This window comes from Hypanus sabinus, chromosome 9 (assembly GCF_030144855.1).
Source record: "Hypanus sabinus isolate sHypSab1 chromosome 9, sHypSab1.hap1, whole genome shotgun sequence".
Taxonomy (NCBI): Eukaryota; Metazoa; Chordata; class Chondrichthyes; order Myliobatiformes; family Dasyatidae; genus Hypanus; species Hypanus sabinus.
In genome coordinates, this window is record NC_082714.1 from 85,682,210 (window position 1) to 85,704,409 (window position 22,200).

Consider the following 22,200-nt stretch of genomic DNA (forward strand, 5'->3'; position numbering starts at 1 on the left):
CCTCCCTCCACACCGTTCATTGCCACAAACTCACTGGTGGATTGCCTGCAGGAACTTCCTTTGGTGCTTCCTTACTTTGGCATGGTCGATCTTCTTGAGCAGCTTGGTGTGCTTGTAGATCAGCCAGGTCTCCCGCAGAACATTGGCAGCTGCATTTTTGATCTGTTCATCACAGGGAAGGCAGCGGATCAGAGAAGCAGAGGAGAAAACCACAAGAGACTCATACCTCAGATTTCTAGGAATGACCATCACCTGTCCTGGTACAACCACATTGACATCTCAGCCAAGAAAGCTCACCAACACCTTGACTTCCTCAGGAGGCAAAAAAAAAAAATCGGCATGCCTCCCTCAGCCCTTACCAATTTTTATCAATGCATCATAGAAAGCATCCTATCTGAATGCGTAACAGCTTAATGTCACATCTGCTCTGCACGTGACTGCAGAGAATTGTGGATACAGCTCAGCACGTCACACCCTCCCTTCCATCATCTACACTTGTTGCTGCCTCAGTAAACCCGTCAGCAAAATCAAAGACCCAAGTCATCCCGGACGTTCTCTCTTTTCTCCTCTCCAACTGGACAGAAGGTACAAAAGCCTGACGGCACCTACCACCAGGCTCAAGGACAGCTTCCATCCAACTGTTTTCAGACTCTTGAATGCTCTTTTGTACAATAAGCTGGACTCTTGCCCTCACAATCTACTTCATTACGATCTTGCACTTTACCTGCACTGCACTCTTTCTGTAGCTTTTACATGTTATAGAACATACAGAACATAGAACAATACAGCACAGTGCAGGCCCTTCGGCCCACAATGTTAAACCCTGCCTCCCATATAACCCCCCACCTTAAATTCCTCCATACACCTTTTATTTGGAATTGTTGTCATTCAACCTTATTCTAGCTCAATGCACCGTGTAATGATTAGATCTGTATACGGGGCAAGCTTTGCACCGTGTCTCAGTACCCGTGACAATTATAAACCAATAGCAATACCTTTGAGCAATGAGGCATGGATGCTGCGACTTACGGGGACCGGATCTCACTCCAAGACCCCTTGGATGATTCCAAGGGAGCTAGGGCTTTACTCTTTGGAGAGGAGGAGGATGAGAGGAGACATGATAGAGGTGTACAAGATATTAAGAGGAATAGACAGAGTGGACAGCCAGCACCTCTTCCCCAGGGCAGCACTGCTCAGTGCAAGAGGACATGGCTTTAAGGTAAGGGGAGGGAAGTTCAAGGGGGATATTAGAAGAAGTTTTTTCACTCAGAGAGTGGTTGGTGCATAGAATGCACTGCCTGGGTCAGTGGTGGAGGCAGATACACTAGTGAAGTTTAAGAGACTACTAGACAGATATATGGAGGAATTTAAGGTGGGGGGTTATATAGGCAGGGTTTGAGGGTCGGCTCAACATTGTGGGCCAAAGGGCCTGTGATGTGCCATACTATTCTATGTTCTATATATTCAATACTCTATTCTTTGGAGTCTGTCGTCGCCCTTACCAAGTGGCAATTCAGCAGAGAATGTCACACCATCAGACCGCACCCCGCCCGCCCCATTAAGATTAAACAAATAGCTTGATTTTCTTTGCTGTGCACAGGCCTGCTTGGTTACCTGCCTCTCCTCCTGCTTCTAACTGTGTGGTAACTCCTGCTGTCTGAGGCAGACATACCTCTAATGCAAGGGCAGGGTCCAACTGGGTCTTCAACATTGCTTTCTGCCTTTATGTTTCTGGTAGCCTCTGCCCCCTCTAAACCCAACACCCTATTTATGGGAGGCAACTGAAGACCACATTTTTCCATTTCCTTATGCACTATACTCAGTGGCCTCTCAGTGTACACCCGTACTTCTGCTCATCGATGCAGATATATAATCCATTTGCCAGAACCACTATGTATAAAAGTATACAGACATATTCAAGAGGTTCAGTTGTTCAGCCCAAACATCAGAATGAGGAAGAAAAACGGTGTTGACTGTGGAATGATTGTTGGTGCCATTCGGGGTGGTTTGAGTATCTCAGAAACTGCTGATCTCCTGGGATTTTCATTCACAACAGTCTCTGGAGTTTATAGAGAATGGTGTGAAATTTTTTTTTTAAATTCCAGTGAGAGGCAGTTCTGTGGACAAAAATGCCTTGTTAATGAGAGAGGTCAGGGGAGAATGGCCAGACTATTTCAAGCTGACAGGAAGGCAACAGTAACTCAAATAACCTCATTACTCCTTTACATTATGAACTACTTGTTTTTATAATTTATAGCAATTTTATGACCTTGCACTGTACAGTTGCCACAATACAAAGATTTCATGTCATCTAAGTCAGTTACAATAAATCTGATTTTGAAGAAGCGATGGAAATATCATCACTGGAGTTGGCTGTGGAACAGAAGGGTAATATTACTGGCAGATTTAGATCACTAAAGTGTAACTTACAGCGATGTAGATAATTTACTAAGGATTGGGAGATTTAGCGAAAAATAGCTACTGCTTTTATTGTGAGGCATTTTAATATTTATTCATTGAGCAATCACAGGATGGAGTTGGCCCTTCGAGCCAAGCCACCCCAGCAATCCCTGACAAACACGATTAACCCTAACCTCATCATGGGACAATTTACAATGACCAATTAATCTACCCACTGCATGTCTGACTGTGGGTGAAAACTGGAGGACCCAGAGTAAACCCACTCATTTCACAGGGAGGACGTACATAGGATGCTGGAATTGAACTCTGAACTCTGAACCCTGAACCCTGGAACACCCCGTGCTGTAGCAGCATCACGCTAACTGCTAAGCTACCATTTTTATTAGTAATACTGTGGGAGAATGAGGGAGGAGATATGGATGCCTCAATACTACTAAGAAGTGGGCTTCAGTAGCTCAGAATCATAGAATGATTCAGCAGGGGAATAGGCCATTCAACCCATCTTGTCCTTGGATGTACAGACATTCCTGTCCCTAGCAACATTTTATGATCATACAGTTAATCTATGTATATAAAATATCTTATGTCTTTAAAGTGTTTATTATTGCTGTGTTCTATGTCTTTTTTTTGTGTGTTGCATCAGATCTGGAGTAACAGTACTGTAGCGTAGTAATTAGCACAACACTTTACAGTACCAGCGACCAGGGTTCAATTCCCGCTACTTCCAATTCCTGGAGGGAGTTCGTATGTTCTCCCCATCACCGTGTGGGTTTCCTCCGGGTGCTCCGGTTTTCTGCCACAGTCCAAAGACGTACTGGCTGGTGGGTTAATTGCTCATTGTAAATTATTCCATGATTAGGCTAGGATTAAATTGGGAGATTACTGGGTAGCACAGCTTGAAGGGCCGGGAGGGCCTATTCGATGCCCTATGTCAATAAATAAATAACATTAAACAATCTGGAATCTTGCTGAGGTATCTTCCTAAACTAATCCAATTTCCTGTGCATTTGGTCCACTTGAACCTCACCTATCAAAGTTCAAATGCCTTTTAGAATGTTGTATTTGTACCCGCCTCTATCACTTCCTTTGACAGCTTGTTCTTTATACCCCCCCCCCCCCCCCCCCACACCCGGGTGATGGAACTTACCTCTCAGGTTCCCTTTAAAGTCAAAATAAATTTATTATCAGAGTACATAAATGTCTGAATATCCCACCTAGAGATTGATTATCTTGCTGGTATTTACAGAAAAATAAATAAATAAGTAGAATTTAAATAAAAAGCTATTCAGAAACAAAGACTGACAACTCTTGTGAAAAAGACAAATATTGCAAATAAAAAAAATAATACTGAGAACAAGAATAGTAGAGCCCTTGAAAGTGAGTCAGTAGGTTGTGGAAACAGTTCAGAGGTGAGGTGATGGAAGTTATCCACACCAGTTCAGGAGCCTGACAGGGTAATAACAATCCCTGAACCTATGATTGTAAACCTGTAGTTTTGGACTCCCTTACTCTGAGGACAAGATGGTGACCTAGCCACCTAATCTATGCTCCTGATAATTTTATAAATTTCTCTAAAATCACCTACAACCTCTTTCACTCCAGGGAGAACAATCCCAGCCCATCCGGTCCTCCCTGTCTCGATGCTGCGATCACTGCTGTGGGAAATACGCAGGACCCCAAATCAGGATGGGGTGAGCTGCTGTCTCTTGTTGACCAGACTACCAAAGCTTCTTGTGCAGAAAGAAGAACAATCACTTATGTGAAACTGGGGGAGACACATCATCTTAATGCGAGCGTGAAGAGGGGAGTTTCAGAAACAGAGAAAGGCAGGAGAAAGAGAAGAGGGAGAGGGGGAGTAGAGAGGAAGGGGAGAGAGAGGAGAGGAGGGGAGAGGCACAAGAGAGGGAAGTTGAGAAGGGAAGATGGAGAGAGTGGAGAGGGGAGAGTGGCGAGGCAAAGAGGACGAAAGAAAGGAGAGAAGGGAGAGGAAGAGGGGAGGGTGGAATGGAGAGGAATGGAAAAGAGAGAGGGGGAGAGAAAGAGTTGGGGGAGGAGCGGATGGAGAGGGTCTGAGAGAGGGAGAGAGAAAGGGTGGATAAGGGCAGAGGGGGATAGAAGAGAATGGGAAAGAGGGTTAGAGGAACAGAAAGGAAGACCTAGAGAAAGTGGGATTACAAAAAAAAATTATATTTCAACAACTCTTTCCTCTCCAAAGTTGCTCTAGTCTAGTCTTTTGCCATTTAATTAATTACCCATTACATCCTTTGTTGCACTTGGCACTCTACCCTACAGTGCGACAGCACGTAACCAGCCTATTCAATGCTCTTAATACAGACATGTGGCACAAGGTCGGGGAGGTTAATGAAATCTTGGATCCTTACCCGCTTAGTGAGCTGTGTATCCATCATGAAGTTATGGACGTGCTTCTCGGCTTTGGTTAGTTCTAGTTTCCTAGCAACGACAGCTACCACCAGAGCAGTGCATCCTGCACCCTTGGGGAGGGAGGAAGGTAGGGGGGAAAGAGGATGTGTGTATGAGAGGGAGAGAGATGAAAAGAGAGTGATAGAGACAGACAGACAGAGAGAAGATGAAGGAAGGAAGAGATAAAAAGAAAGATTGTGGTGGGAGGTGAAAAAGAAGGTTTAGGAGTGAAAGAGGGAGGCAGAGAAGATAAATGGAGAGGGGGAGAGAGAAAATAAGAAAAGAGAAATTGGAGAGAAGAGAGAAGGAGGGGAGGTATAGAAAGAGGAGAAATAGAAAGGACAGAGAAGTTGGGAAAGAATGGCGTGTGTGGGGGAAGAAGGGATGAAGGAAGAAATGTGGGGTGAAAGAAGGGGAGAGGGAATGTGAAGGGGTTAGAGGAGAGGGGTGATGAGAGGGTGCAGCAAACAGAAAGGAAGGAAGGGGAGAAATTTGTGTGGAGAAAGAAAGAAATGTTGCCGGCAGAGAGAGAGGAGAAAGTAAAGTTTAAGCAAGGAGATGGAAAAGAAAACACAATGTCAAAGAGGGTAATGTAGAAGAGAAGCAGAGTAAGAGGAATAAAAGGAGAGAGGGAGGAAGAGGGAAGGAAGGATGGAGGGAAGATGGGAGAGAGCAAGAGTGAGGGAGATAAGGAAGGTGGGTGGGGGAGGAAAATACACACACAGGTAATGGGGCATTCAAAGTGTGGGAAAGAAAGAAAAACAATTATTAATTATTTTTCATGAACTACTTACTGAAAGTGAAGATAGACTTCTATCCTACAGAGTAAATATTATAATAGGAGAGACCGCAAAGTTGATCTGTAATCTCCAGTGCCTCTCTGCTGGGTTCAGGATAAAAATCCAAATTCCAAAATACTTCCAACTAATGATCTTCCAATGCACACAAAATGCTGGAGGAACTCAGCAGGTCAGGCAGCATCTATGGAGGGGAATAAACAGTTAACTCTTTGGGATCCTTCATCAGGACCACCGGATTCAGAAGAAAGGAGCAGAGCCTGGCAAGCAAGCTGAGATACAGAGCATACCAACCCAATCTTCTGCCTAGTCCCAACTATCTGCGTCCCTCCATACCCCTCCCATCCATGTATTTATCCAAACATGTCTTCCGCTGATAGCTCATTCCACACTTGCACCACCCTCCGAGTGAAGAAGTTCCTCCTCAGATTCACCTTAAATATTTTGCCTTTCACCCATAACCTATGATCTGGTTCTAGTCTCACCTAATCAGAAAGGGAAATGCCTGCTTGCATCTACCCTGTCTATACCCTTCATAATTTAGGACACCTCTTTGATAGAGGATCTTCCCCCCATTCTCCTATTGTCAGGAATAAAATCCTAATCTATTCAACCTTTACCTATAACTCAGATACTCACATCCAGGCAACATACATTCAAACCCCCTCTGCATTCTTTCAAGCTTATTGATATCTTCCCTGTAGGTAGGTGACCAGAACTTTGCGCAACACTCCAAATTTGGCCTCACCAATGTCTAACACAACCTCGACATACCACCCCAGCTCCTGTACTCAATGCCCTGATTTATGAAGGACAATATGCCAAAAGCTCTCTTTTGAGAGTTGGTAGCTAGCGAAAGGTGTTAGATCTGTTGTGATCTTACTGAATGAATACACAGGTTCGAGGAGCTAAATGAACCTTTCCCATTTGTGTTCTTGCAGAGAAATGAAAAGCAGAAAGTTTTCATGGGTTCAAAGGTTCATTTTATTATCAACATGTTGGGCACCATAACTACTTAGCTCCACCTTCTGAACATTTGAATCTTTGAACGAATTCAGAATACAACTCTGAGACTTGTCTTCTCTAGATAGTCATGAACAAAGAAAAACCATGGAAGTTGTTGAAAGAAAAGACATCAATCACCCCCACACACACAAAAAGAAACAAAATATTGCAAACCCCAAACCCTCAACCCTTCCCTTGCACAAAAACAGATTGCCCACACAAGAAACTGCAACTCAAACATCAAACCCCTAAACCCCTCCCTCACAAACAGATCACCCAAAAGGAGAAAAGACAGTGACAATAACATCAAACTCCCAACTGCCTCTCTCACACACAAAAAAAACTAACAGATCATCCTTCACTTAAAAACACCAATGAGACCATGAAGCCCCAAACCCCAACCCACCGATCAGCAACAAGAACATCAAGCCCCAAACCCCCAACCCACCAATCGGCAACACGAAGAAAAACACAGAAAACAAAAGGTGAGCAATATAAACTCCAGTCCACACCAATAATCACATAAATCTCAGAATTTCAAAAGCATCCTCCAGCAGCATCAGGGAAAGTAACCGTTTGAACACAGGCCTTCCGTACAGAGTGACCAGGGTTCACAGACCATTCAGGAATCTGATGGCAGAAGAAAAGAAGCTGTTCCTAAAATGTGTTTGGGTCCTCCGGCTTCTGTACCTCCTCCCTAATGGTAGCAATGAGAAGAAGCTGATGAGGGTACCTAATGATGGACAGATGCTGCCTTTTTCAGGCATTGCCTTTTGAAGATGTCTTTGATGGTGGGGAGGTTAGTGCCCATAGTGGAGCTGGCTGTGTCTAGCACCTTCTGTGTCTAACCAAGTGGGATAGAACATTTAGAAGGAGCCAGAGGGAGATGAGTACCTGGAATGAGCTGCCAGAGGAAGCAGTTGAGATGGTTACTATTGCAACACATAAGAGTAGTTGACAGGTAGCATAGAGAGGAAGGGGTTTGGACGGCTATGGGCTAAATATAGGCAACTGGGACTAGCAGGTGGATGTTGTTGCTGTAATACTGTGAGCAGAAAATAAGTGGGATGTTAGTAACGAGGTAAAAGTGAGAGATGGAGTGTGAAGGAGAGAGGATGAGAAATAAGATATTATGGGATAGGGCGCAGGGCATAAACACAGTATTGTTGTGGTTAGTGGAATAGCTTTCCAGCTCCGGTGAGAATTGATCGGTGTTTTGATTCCCACCACTCTCTGTAAAGAGTTTGTACGTTTTTCTCATGATCGTATGGGTTTCCCCTGGGGGCTCCGGTTTACTCACACACATTCCAAAGGTGTACAGGTGGTGAGTTGAGAGCACGATAAGTTGACGCTGGAAGCATGGTTACACTAGTGGGCAAATCCTCGGACTCTGTTGGCCATTGATGCAGAAGGGCATGTTTATGTTGCAAAGTATGTGTGACAAGTAAAGCTAATCATTAAAAAGGCTGAAGGAGAAATCTGTACAGATGGAAAAAGTGAAGGACAATTGAAGAGGATGATCGACAGAGAGGAAAGACCATCATGGGAATGGTACTTTGAGGCTGCAATGTATGGCAACACCTGGCACATCTGTAGGTGGTGTTGGTCGTTAATGCAAATGATGCATTTCGCTGTAATGTCACACTCAGTGACCACATTATTAACTATCTCTTATACCAAATAAAGTGGCCACTGAGTATATGTTTGTGGTCTTCTGCTGCTGTAGCCCAACCACTATAAAGTTCGATGTATTGTGTGCTCAGAGATGCTCTTCTGCACACCACCAATGTAACACGTTTGACTTACTGTTGCCTTCATGTCAGCTTGAACCAGCCTGGTCATTCTCCTCTGACATCTCTCCTTAATGAGGCATTTTCACCCACTGAACTGCTGCTCAGTGAATGTTTCTGGTTTTCTGCACCGTTCTCTGTAAACTCCAGAGGCTGTTGTGCATGAAACATCCCCAGAGATCAGCAGTTTCTGAGTAATCAAACCACCCCGTCTGGCACCAATAATCATTCCACGGTCAAAGTTCAAACTACGTGTATTATCAAAGTGTGTATACTATATACAACCTTGATTTTCATCTCCTTACAGGCAGCCACAAGACAAAGCAACCCAAAAGAACCTATTTAAAAAAAAAGAAAACATTCAACACCCAATACAAAGTAGGCAAATAATGAAAGTTCACGGAAGAGAGTTCACAGCCATGCCACCAATCATCACTGTAGTCAGTCCAGGAGCCCGTTAGTTGCAGGCCACAGAGTCACCTAGATCACATTTCTTCCCCCATTCTGATGTTTGGTCTGATCAACAATTGAACCTCTTGACCATGTCTACATGCTTTTATGCATTGCATTGCTGCCACGTGATTGGCTGATTAGATATTTGCATTAACAAGCAGGTGTATCTAATAAAATTACCACTTGTGTACATGTGATAAATAAATCTGGCTATAGATTCACATCAGTTGGCAAGAGGATCAGGGCAAAGTAGGCAAGTTAAATCAAAGTGCCATAATGTGGAATGTGCTGTCTGGAAGCTGTGGTGAAAGAAAATTAGAAAAACTCAGAGTGATTGGTAAAGAGCCAACAGGAGGGAAAGTGACAGAGAATAAGTTGTTTGGAGAGGGTTTGTTTGCTTTTGTTCCCTCTAATTTTTTACAGCTGTGCAGCCCAACCATTGCTCTGAGCAGGAAATCTTTACATGCCTTGAAACTGAGTGGCACTTTAAATGTTCTTTTTTTGTAATATGCATACTATGAATATTTAGAATGATAAATGAAAAATCTCACACCTATGATTTTAACTGTTAATTGAAGGGTATAATGAAATACAATATAACAAAGAAAATCACGTTATGTAAACTTTTTCTCGTCTGTCTTTATTACAAACCCATTGTCTATATAAACACTTGAAATTCTGCAGATGCTGGAAATCCAAAGCAACATATACAAAATGCTGGAGGAACTCAGCAGATCAGGCAGCATCTATGGAATGAACAAGCAGTCGACCTTTTGGGCCGAGACCCTTCTTCAGGACAGGGATTAATTTTACATCCAAATGAAAGATACATCTTAATCCTCATTAGATAATCCAAATGTTCCATTTATAGTCTGTTTCTGGATTTACATTTGATTGAATTCATAATACTGAATCCACATTTGCAGTCAGCACAGAAGGCTTGAAACGTTCCAACAAGGATTGACAATTCTTCAAATTCTTCATTTCTAATGCACGTAGTTCAATATGTCAGTGAATGTCTTAATTAAACCAGTCTTAACTTTTACAGAAATGATAAATTTGAAATCACAGTATTGCTGCATTATTTTTGAGGCATAATTCGTAATAGTCACCAACTATCTTCTTTATCAGTTCTACAACATTCTCCTTTCCAAATTCAACATTGGTTCAAAGCTTGCTATTCTCTTATCTCATCGTCAGGAAATCTATTCTCCAAGTGATTCGGCACATACTGGAAGCTCCAGCTACGTGGCAACAAAGGCTATGTGCGCAGGAGCGTGCCGGTTATTGAGTGGCTGCGCACATGCACAGCTAAGAGGGAACAGTAATTATCTTATTTTTCTTCTTTCATTGTTGTTACTGTTTGTGCTGTTCTACCAAGCATGGTGGACCTGCTATTTATTTATATAATCACAGGACAACTTACAATGACCAACCCTACCCGATGCATCTTTGGACCGTGGGAGGAAACTGGAGCACTCGGGGAAACCCCACGATTTCCACGGCGAGACTCCTTACAGGACAGTGCCGGAATTGAAATCCGAACTCAGGAATGTCCCGAGCTGCAATAGGGCCACGCTAATTGCTGCGCTATGTTGGCGCCAGAACATGTGGTGATACTTGCGGGCTGCTCCCAGCACATCCTTGGGTTGTGTTGGTTGTTCAGGCAAATATCGCATTTCACTGTATGTGTCCATGTACATATGAGAAATAAATCTGAATCTGGAGAGCGGAAGAGACAACTCTCAGAAGTCCAGATCACAGCCCAAAGGTCAATCAAAGACCAGAACTCAAGACTCAAAGGCCAGAATACTGCGTCTGCAAATCTCGGGAAGTCCACTGGGGGAGTCGGGGCAAGGGAATCCAGGAGTCTGCTGGAAGCCAAAGCCTGTCCTAAGGTTAGAGGACTCTGTATGTGGGTGGGAGGGAGGAACAAGCCTTGTTTGCCTGTTATTATTTTGTTGCTTGTTGTGCTCTGTTTTGTTCTTCTGAGTATCATGGGCATTATACGTCACCGCTGGAATGAATGGTGGCACTTGCAGGCTGCCCCCAGCACTGTATGTTTTAATATACATATGATAAATTCATCTGAATTTGAATCTGTTGCTGGCCCAATGATCAATAATTGATGGAAAATATAAAATAGGGAATGAACCAAGATAAATCAAGAAAGAACAGACAGGTTAATTTCTCCGGGGGGGATTATAAACCGCACAGATATTATGTTCAAATAATCAGTCACTGCTGTCACACTCCCAGTCCCTGAGGGGCTACAGTCAGCCAGGCAGTGAGAATAACAGCTCCCAACCTCTATTGTTCACCGACAGATGCAACGGGATTTTTAATAACGGGTTTAGGTCATCCAGAGAACCTCCTTGTTGGCTCCAAACTCAGGTCTAGATACAACAACAGGTTGGCACAGTACCACGGTGGCACTAATGCTGTTCCACAGCGCCAAAGGCCCCTGCACGCTTGGAGATCATGTATAGTTTTGGTCACCCTATCCTGTTGTAGGAAAGACCGGGAGAGTGCAGATGAGACTCATAAGGATGCTCCCTGGACTAGAGGGTCTGAGGAAGACATTGGCTAGGCTTGATCCTTTGTAGCTGAGGAATGACACGGGAGGGTAGCGGCTAGTGTTACGCTATTTCAGCAGCAGCAGCCACAAGATGGAGGTTCAACCCCTGCTGCTGTCTGTAAAGAATACGTGTTCTCTGCATGACTCCCATGCTCCAAAGACACACGGCGGATTAGGGTCAGTGAGTTGTGGGCTATGCTAAACTGGTACCAGAAGTGTCGCTGTATGTTTTTATGTGCTTATGACAAATACAGCTCATTTTTTAAGTCTCATCAGAAGAATGACGGTTGACCTCAGAGAAGTTTATAAAACCATGGGGAATGTGGATAGTAATAAAAACACTAAATGCTGGCAGAACTCAGCAGGCCAGACAGCATCTATGGGAGGAGGTAGTGACGACGTTTCGGGTGGAATATGGACAGTCATTGTTTTTCTGCCAGAGTAAGTGATTCAGGTAGATACAATTGCAACATTTAAAAGGTGATTGTGGTACATGGAGGGAAGGGATCTGAAGTATTATGGACTGAACACAAATGAATGGGACTGGTACGGATGATGTTGTGGTTAGAATAGAGCAGTGGGGCTGCGGGGCCTGTTTCCATGCCCTATGACTCTACTCAGCTCTGACTTCGGGCACTGTCTCGGTGTGGAGTTTGGATATTCTCCCATTTACAGGGCGAATTTCCACAATGCTTATGCTTCCTCACTCCCTGCCGCTCCACCTATCTTTTCAACATTCTCAAAATTGTCATCAGTTCTGTCTTCCAGGTCCGAGAGAGAAAGTTATGTGAAAGCAGTCTCTAGAGAGAGTGAGTATCTGTGAAACTGATCCCAAGAGATAGCGGGTGTCCGTGAAAATGGTCCCCAGAGACACCTAATGTCTGTGGAATGAGTTTCCCCATAGAGGGATGTTTGCAAAACTGCAATAAAGATCTCAATCCATAAAAAATTTTTATCAGTTGGGCTGCTTAAACAACTGCTCCCATGGATACCACAATTAAGAACTCGCTGTTTCTCACACAGTGATCCTCAGTTTGATGGGAATTATAGATGTTCCCTTCTCTGCATGAAATTCATTTCATACATGAAATATTAAACTGAGGATTTATTTCTCCCATTGCCAGTGACGTCAAAAGCTTTAATAATTCCTTAAACTTCTGCCTTCCTTTCCTGAGTTCTGTGATTGATTCCAGTTCTGAATTCTGCAGGCGTCTGATGTACTTGCCTCCAACCAGCTGTACCCCATGTGCTGAATGTCTTTCTTTCCCCCCACCTTTTCTGTCTCTCTCCCTCTCTCTCTCAGTCTCTGTGTCTCTCTTCTCTCTCTCTCCTATCTTTCTGTCATTCTCTTTCAGTCTGCCTCTTCTTTCTCTGTGGCACTCACTTCTCTCTCTCTCTTTCTCATCCTCCCTCCCTCCCTCTTTTAATGATTTCCATAAAATGTACGCTTGCCCTGGTTGAAGTTTACTTTGCCTGGCACACGTCCTTGTGTGGCTTGCTGCTAAATTGGTGTTATGCCTTAACAAAGCACTACAGAAAATGCCAGCTGTTGTTTTCATAAGCTCTTCAAGAGATTGCCGGGGGAGTCGGGGGGGTGGGGGGGAGTAGGTTGAGTCAACATTTCATATGTTTGTTTCTTGTCCTGTCCCCTTGCTTTGTAGAGACATACAGCACAGACAACCGGACCCTTCAGCACCCTGACTGTGCTGGCCATCAAAAGCAGTGGACCAATGCTAATCCTACACTCACACATACAAAATGCTGCACCAGCGATCCGGGTTCAATTCCCACTGCTGTCTCTAAGGAGTTTGTACATCCTCCCCTTGACCGTGTAGGTTTCCTCCCACATTCCAAAGACATTCAGCTCAGAACTAGTCATTTATGGCCATGCTAAGTTGGTAGCAGAAGTATTAGCAACTGTTGCAGGCTGCCACCAGCACAGTCCCAGGACTGTGTTGGTCATTGACGGAAACAAAGCATTTCACTGTAAGTTTTGATGTACATGTGAGAAGTAATCTTTAAAATGCCGGAGGAACTCAGCAAATCAGACAGCATAAATGTAGAGGAATAAACAGTAGACATTTCAGCCAAGATCCTTCATCAGGACCGGAACGGAAGGGGGCAGAAGCCCAAATAAGAAATTGGGGGGAGGTGGAGGAGTATAAACTAGAAGGTGATAGGCAAGACCAAGTGAGGGGAAAGGTGGTTGGGTGGAGGAGGAGTGATGAAGTAAGAAGCTGGAAGGGTGGAAAAGATAAAGGGCTGAAGAATGGGGAATATGATAGGAGAGGGCAGAGGACCATGGAAGAAAGGGAAGGAGGAGAGACACCCCTGACTAATGGAAGTCAATACGCTATACTTCTGAATTACCCTATTAACCTGTGCATTACCTTTGAGGATTAAGGGAGATATGGAGCAAACACAGGTAGATGGGACTGTTTCAGCTGGACTACTTGGACGTCATGGACAAGAAGGGCCAAAGGGCCTGTTTCCATTGTGGTAACTCCAGCTCCCATCTCTTTTGGCAGATCAGGGTGGCATGGTAACATAGCAGATAGCAAAATGCCTTACAGTGCCAGTGATTCAATTATGCTGGTGTCCATCTGGAGTTTGTACATTCTCCCTGTGACCACCTGGGTTTCCTCCCAAATTCCAAAGACATATAGGTGAGTGTTAGTAAGTCGTGGGCATACTGTATTGGCGCCGGATATGCGGGGACACAAGTGGACTGACCCCAGCTCATCCTCAGACTGTGTTGATCGTTGATGCAAATGACATACTTCACTGGATCTTTCAATCTTTCAATGTACATGGGACAAATAAAGCTAATCTTATAAAAAACAATCTTAGCGTGGCCTTCATAAATCAAGGCAGCTTGAGTTGCGAAGTTCTGCTGAAGTTGTACAGGATATTAGCAAAGCAAAATTTAGAGTATTATACGCAGTGCTGGTCACTACCTACAGAAAAGACAGCAATATGATTGAAGGAGTACAGAGAAAAAATATTTATTTAATTATTGAGTGATATAACTTGGACCAGGGACTTCTGGCCTTTTGAGTCGTGCCACCCAACAGCTCCCAATTTAACCTCAGCCTAGTCATGGGACAATTAATCTATTAACTGGTACGTCTTTGGCCTGTGGAAGGAAGCCCACGCATTTCATGGGGAGAACGTTCAAACTTCGTACAGAGCATGTCGGGATCGGGTACTGAACTCCAATGCCCCGAAATGTAATAACATCACCCTAACTGCTACACTACCATGGTACCCAACAGATGTTGTTGGGACTTGAGGTCCTAAGTGATAGGGAAAGAGTGAATAGGCTAGGACTTTATTCCTAGGAATGCATGAGAAGGAAGGGGAATTTGATAGAGATATACAAAATTATGAGGAGCAGAGAAAGGGTAAATGCTTGCAGGCTTCTTCCCCTTAGGTTGGCTGAGTCTGTCAGCTAGAGGTTATAGTCTTGGATGAAAGGTGAAACTCTTAAGGGGAATGTCTTCACTTAGAGGATGGTGCAAGAGTGAAATGGATGTGGGTTCAGTGTAACATTCAAGAGAAGTTTGATTTCGGTAGAAGACCCGGAAACCACTCTGGCTATGTTCTCACTGAAGGCAGTGAATCCCAGGAATTACCTGCACCAGAGTCTTGTGGGGGTGTGATCACTGAAGTTTGGAGAACTGACGGGGAAGGGGAGCTGAGAATTTGGACAGATCAGCCATTACACATTGAAAGGCAAGAACAGGCTCAAGGGGCCACTTGGCTTACCCCTGCCCTATTTTCTTGTGTTATAGCAACTTGCCACAATACTGCTTTCACTACCATGATTTCTTCTGGGTCTATAACCCTCCAAACCCCAGCCCCATTGCACTGCCAATTTACATTTACACTCCAAACACCTCATCTTCTTCTTCTTCAGTTGTCCATAGGAATCCGATGACGATGTCCACTCCTTTAACGGTGAGATCTTTGATGACTATCCTGGACCCACAAGCTCTATTGCAGGTAGGACATGGATATGTGGTAGTGGTGTTAGTGACGGCAGCCATGGCTGCATTTCTCCCGGCTCTCTTCTGGTTGTTGTTTCCATCTCCAGAATACGAACCCCATCCCTACACAGCTGTCGCCAAGTGTTATGGTCAGCAGCAACATCCTCCAGGTCCTCAGGTCTGATCTTGCATTTCCTTAAAGCATTCTTCATCTGATCCTTATAGCGCTTCTTCAGCCCTCCAGCTGAGCGTCGACCATGATGTAGCTGGCCGTATGACACTCTGTGGGGTAGCCGACATGGGGGCATCCTTATCATGTGCCCCAGACACTGCAGCTGACGCTGGGTGATCATGGCCTCAATACTTCTGCAGTTGGTCTTTACAAGTATTTCAGTGTGAGGCACCCGCTCACGCCAGGTAATTCCCAGGATGCACTGAAGGCAGCTTATGTGGAAGCGCTCCATGTGACGACTGTAGGTTACCCAAGCTTCACAGTAATAAAGAGAGTGGTGACACAGACCACTTGGTATACAGCGACCTTTGTGGAGGGATGAAGGCTCCTGTTCTGAAAGACTCTACGCCAAAATCTCCCAAAGGCAGCTGATGCCTGTTTAATGCGGCTCTGGATGTCATTGTCAATGCTGCTACCCTCAGAGAGAATGCTCCCCAGATAATTGAAAGATGGCACTGCTGGCAGCTTGTCATCACCAACAGTGACGGCAGGCTCATACCTACACTGATACAGTCACTGTCCCACTATGTTTCTATACATCCTGCTGCTACTTAGAAGAGTTTCTCTTGCCAAGAGACACTTTGTCACTTTAACAGTTCCTATCAGTCACCTTATGTACAGATGCTCCTCCACCTAGCATCTCTTTATGTACAGTACTGTGCAAAAGTCTTAGACACATTTATATAGCTAGGATGCCTAAGACTTTTGCACAGAACTGTAGTAGTTTTATGTATTGTACTGGACTGCTACCAAAAAAGAAAATTTCATGACAAATGTGAGTGATGATAAACCTGAATCTAATGTCAGTCTCTATTGTAGACTGAGAGTGGGAAGGGGACAGGGAGAGGGGAATCACAGTTGGGAAAAGGGGAAAAAAGAGAGGAGGGAGTGGGAAGCTCCAGAGAGACTGTCTGTAATGATCAATTGTTTGGAATCAAATGACCTTCCTGATGTCTCAGGGCTGGGTTTGTTTGCACCTGTGCCACCCCCTGCCCCTGGCACTCCTCCTCTGCCACTTGTCCCACAACACTCCTGCAGTGTTCTGCCCTCACCATTCCCAACGTTCTTTACTCCCGCCAGATTTACAAACTCACTCTCCTCTCCACATTGACAAATACCATACTGTGCAAAAGTCTTGAGCAACCTAGCTATATATATTGCCTAAGACTTTTGCACAGTACTGTGCATACAATCAGTCTACAGATAACCAATTAAGAACTTAGACTGAAGATAACTCCTGTGGGAATGATATTCATAACTGTGGAAATACAACAACTAACAAACCACATTCAGTTTGTATGTGGTAAAGACAAAAGGGCCAGTATTCTGGGGTCGTGATTAACTGAGACAACTACAGCTTGACCAGAGATCCATACACCATTTGCATGTCACATGCCCTGTAATAGTCAACTGAAAGTGAATTAACAAGATACTGGATACCACAACTGTCTCCATGGTGTAGACCGTGAACCATTCCCCAACAGAGGATAAACAGGTGTTGATGCCAAACTCTGTGCCTCTGGTTGGAAAGCATATTGGACCAAGAAAGGACCATGCTGCTCAGAGGGAATGTGAAAGTGATGAAAGCAGTTGTTCGACTATTACAGTTTTTATAGGCAACATATCCGAGAAAGCTTCTAATATGTTAATCAGGTAATTACTTCCGAAATGTTGCTTGTATTTAAGCTGGAAGAGAGTTCAAGAAGCTTCAGGAAAGTTGCAAACATTCAGCTTTTGTGAATATAAAGAACCAGAATCTAGTCTACATGCACTAAAGTTATTGCATGAACTTCAAGTGGGAGAGAAGAAGCTGCTTGTAAATGTAGGTCCAAAGACCGAAACCCAGATGGGTGAATGGAAGGCCAAAAGAAAGGGGTTAATGGAGATACGAAAACAGAGGATTCGCCAGATGATGTTGTGGATGAGTACTGGGGAAGGAGGGAGCTGTTCCACCGGAATGGGCTCCAGCTGAACCATGATGGGACCTGGATCCTGGCCAGATGCATAACAGGGTTTGCGAATAGGGCTAAAACCTAAATAGTGGGTTCAACAGATTAGAGAAATGTGGAGAAATTTAAAAAGTGTGGATAAAAAGATAAAGTAAAAGCAAAAGTTAAAAGAGAGAAAAGTTAGGGTGGAGTGCTGAAAAGTCAAGTGCATAAGAAACAAAGATTACTAGATTTTAAAGGCACAATGAGTGTAAGGGCACTTTATCTGAATGCCCGTAGTTCAGATAACAAGGTCAGTACCTTCTTGAGCTCAAAAATCAGTACAAGGGGGTATGATTTAGTGGCCATTACAGAAACGTGTTTGCAGGGTGGAGAGGATTGAGAATTAAATATCTAAGGATATCAGGTAATACGGAAGGATAGGCAGTAAGGTAAAGGAGGTGGGATAGTGCCCTTAATTAAGGATGAGATCAGGGTGATGGTGAGAGATGATATAAGATCTAAGGAGCAGAATGTTAAATCCACCTGGGAAGAGATTAGGGATAGTACAAGGAAAAAATAAAATCACTGATGGGAGTTGTCTATAGGCCACCGAATAGTAACATTACAGAGGCACAGGCAATAAACCAAGAAATATCTGAGGCCTGTAAGAATGGAACAGCAGCTATCATGGTGGACTTTAGCTTGCGTAGATTGGGTGAATCAAGTTGGTTGAGGCAGTCTTGAGGAGGACCATAGAATGTATACATTATAGTTTTCTTGAACAGCATGTTACTGAACCTACGAGGGAACATGCTGTCTTGGATCTGGTCCCGTGCAATGAAACAGGTAAAATCAGTGATCTTGTTGTTAGGGATCCTACAACGGGATGAGGGAGGAGTTGCGCACACACACAAAATGCTGGTGGAACACAGCAGGCCAGGCAGCATTTTGTGTGTGTTGCTTGAATTTCCAGCATCTGCCGATTTCCTCTTGTGAGGGAGGAATTCGATAGGTTAGACTGGGAACGTAGGCTATATCGTGGGACGACTGAGGGATGGAAGTCTTTCAAAGAGATTTTTCACGGTGTTCAACAAAAGTACATTCCAGTGAAAAGCAAGGACAGTAACGGTGGTAAGAACCAGCCATGGATAACCAAGGAAATAAAGGAAGGCATCAAACTAAAAGCTTGTGCATACCAATTTGCCAAGATCAGTGGGAATCTGGAAGACTGGGAAAACTTTAAAACACCAAAGACCACTAAGCAAGCAATAAAGGGAAGATAGATTATGAAAATAAACTAGCACAAAATATAAAAACAGATAGTAGAAGTTTTTATAATTATATAAAGTGGAAAAGGTAGCCAAAGTGAACGTAGGTCCCTTGGAGGATGAAAAGGAGGAATTGATATTGGGTAATGAGGAAATGGCCAGAGCTTTGAATGACTATTCCGTGTCGGTTTTCACGGTGGAGGGAACATCTAAATGTCGAAGAGAGATGATACGGATGTGATGGGAGGTGAGGACCTCGATACACTAAAGAGGTAGTGCTGAGCAAACTTGTGGGCCTAAAGACAGACAAGTCCCCTGGTCCTGGGAATGCATCCCAGGGTACTGAGAGAAATGGCAGAGGTTATAGTTGAGGCTTTGGTGATAATTTACCAAAATTTTCTGGACTTTGGGCAGGTCCTGACAGATTGGAAAAAGGCGAATGTCATGCCACTATTCAAAAAAGGATGTAGGCATAAGGCAGGTAACCATAGACCAGTTGTTTAGCATCTGTAGTTGGGGAAAATGCTTGAAGCTATCATTAAAGAAGAAATAGGGAGGCATCTGGAAAGAAATGGATCCATCAGGCAGATGCAGCATGGATTCAGCAAAGGCAGGTCCTGTTTGACAAATTTACTGGAGTTCTTTGAGGATATAACAAGTGCAGCGGATAGAGGGGAACAGATGAACGTTATTTACTTGGATTTCCAGAAAGTGTTCGAATAGGTGCCACATTAAAGACTTTTCCGTAAGATAAGGATGCATAGAGTTGGGGGCGATGTATTAGCATGGATAGAGGATCGGTTAACAAATAGAAAGCAGAGAGCTGGGATACATGGGCGTTACTCTGGTTGGCAATCAGTGGTGAGCGGTGTGCTGCAGGGGTCGATGCTAGGCCTGCAACTGTTCACCAAATCAATTGATCTGGAAGAGGGGAGTGAGTTTAGGGTATCTAAGTTTGCTGATGTCACTAAATTGAGTGGGAAAGCAAATTGTGCAGAGGACACGGAGTGTCTGCAGAGAGATATAGATAGGTTAAGTCAGCAGACAAGGGTCTGGCAGATAGAGTACAATGTTGGTAAATGCAAGGCCATTCACTTTGGAAGAAAAAATTAAAGAGCAGATGATTATTTAAATGGTAAAAGATTGTAGGATGCTGCTGTGCAGAGGGACTTGGGAGTGCTTGTGCATGAATCGCAAAAGGTTGGTTTGCAGATACAGCAGGTTATCAAGAAGGCAAATGGGATGTTGGCCTTCATTGCCAGAGGGATTGAATTTAAGAGCAGGGAGGTCATGCTGCAACTATACAGGGTACTGGTGAGGCCGCATCTGGAGTACTGCGTGCAGTTCTGGTCTCCTTACTTGGAGGATATACTGGCTTTGTATGTGGTTCAGAGGAGGTTCACCAGGTTGATTCCAGAGATGAGGGGGTTAGACTATGAACCGAGATTGAGTCGCCTCGGACTGTATTCACTGGAATTCAGAAGGATGAGATGAGATCTTACAGAAACATATAAAATTATGAAAGGGATAGATAAGTTAGAGACAGGAAATTTGTTTTCACTGGTAGGTGAGACTAGAGCTAGGGGACATAGCCTCAGGATTTGGGGGAGTAGATTTAGGACAGAGCGGAGGAGGAACTACTTTTCCCAGAGAGTGGTGAATCTGTGGAATTCTCTGCCCGGTGAGGCAGTGGAGGCTACATCAGTGAATATATTTAAGACAAGGTTAGTTAGCTTTTTGCATGGTAGGAGAATTAAGGGTTATGGGAAAAAGGCAGGTAGGTGGAGATGAGTCCATGGTCAGATCAGCCGTGATCTTATTAAATCATGGAGCAGCCTCAACAGGCTTGATGTCCAACTCCTGCTCTGCTTTTGTCTGTTCTTATGAAGCCAAGAGGAGAGATCAGATTATAAAGGGAGCAGTAACAGGATTAATAAGAGTGTACTCCAGTGACTAAATGTACCTTCCCAAGATCAAGATGCACATCCTGGAAAGGAGAGAAAGGAAAAGAAAGGGGAGGATGACATAAGTGCTATGAAAATGGAAGGGGATAAGCAGGAGCTAAATTCTCAAGAAATTAGCAAATTCAGAGACACTCTCAAGAAACTAGAAGAAAAAGGCGAGAAAAAAGCAAGGCATGAAGTGAAACGGAGAGTGGATCCAGAGAGAAAAGCCGAGAAAAGGAGAAGAAAGGTGTCCAGAGCTGTCAGAACTACTTCCTGTAGTTTCAGAGTTAACTCCTGCAAGCACCACGGTGGAGGCTCCAGAACCTGAGATTGTTTCAGAGCCACATATCTCACCGGCCAAGCAGAGTGATTTCCCCCCCACTTGTCAGGAAAAATATTATCCCACCAGAATAAGGAAGACCCAACAGTAGTTAATCTTTAGGCCTGAATGGGACAATTTAAAATTTACTATGAGAGAGAGAGAGAGAGAGAGAGAGAGAGATGCATATAAGTTGAGGTGCATTATATGTTGAATTAGAATTTATAGCTAGGTACTGAGGAGTGTTGTTTATTTAATATTTCAGTAATACTGGAGTAATATTGTAAATATATTGTTTGATTAAGCATTCTTGTTCATTTAAGTAATTTGTTACAGGTTATATGTAAAAGTATGTAAATGGCATACATCATCACAGTACCATGTGATGTGTGGACACCTTGCTTAAAGTAAAAAACAAAAATAGACCCACATTTCAGACTCCTGCCTTTTCCTTTAAATTAGATTTATGTTTTGGAGTTACAAAACATAACAACCCCCATAATCCTTGATTCCCATGCTGTACAAAAATCTGTCTAACTGTGCCTTAATTATTTTTGATGAGGTAGCCTGTACTCTGTACAGTTACAGTGTAACCTCCCTGCTCTTAAATTCAATCCCTCTAACAATTTAGACCAACATTCTTTAGACTTTATGATAACCTGTTCAATCTACAAACAAACCTTTCAGCGATTCATACACAAGTCCCTCTGCACAACAATATGCTGCAATCTTCCACTGTTTTAAAAAAGGACTGTTACCATCCATCTACCTTGATGGCAGAAGGAATGTAATCCAGGCAATTAAGATTGAATACACTTTGTAAGGTCAGATACTGGTAGGTCATACACAGTAAATGGTTTGATCATTTGCCTCAAGGTCTCCAAGCTGCGGAAAGGAGGACATTGTGTGTGGGGCCAGATGAAGTCGCCACTGGTTGGGGTATGATGCAAAGAGGAATTTCAGATTAGCTTTACTTGTCACATGTACATTGAAAGATCAGAGCATGCAGTGAACTGCTTTGTTTGCATCAACGACCAACACAGTCTGGGT

General features: G+C 43.7%; 1 protein-coding gene across 2 annotated transcripts in view; it reads right to left on the reverse strand.

Annotated features, from left to right (window-relative positions):
- LOC132399556 (small conductance calcium-activated potassium channel protein 3-like) overlaps positions 1 to 22,200 on the reverse strand; it is a 131,637-nt gene that overhangs the window by 11,694 nt on the left and 97,743 nt on the right. For both annotated transcript variants that reach the window (XM_059980041.1, XM_059980042.1), the window contains exons 5-6: positions 4,803 to 4,913; positions 35 to 162 (exon numbers count right to left, since the gene is read on the reverse strand). In XM_059980041.1, coding sequence (XP_059836024.1) covers positions 35 to 162; positions 4,803 to 4,913 — 239 coding nt within the window. The remainder of the gene's footprint in view (positions 1 to 34; positions 163 to 4,802; positions 4,914 to 22,200) is intronic.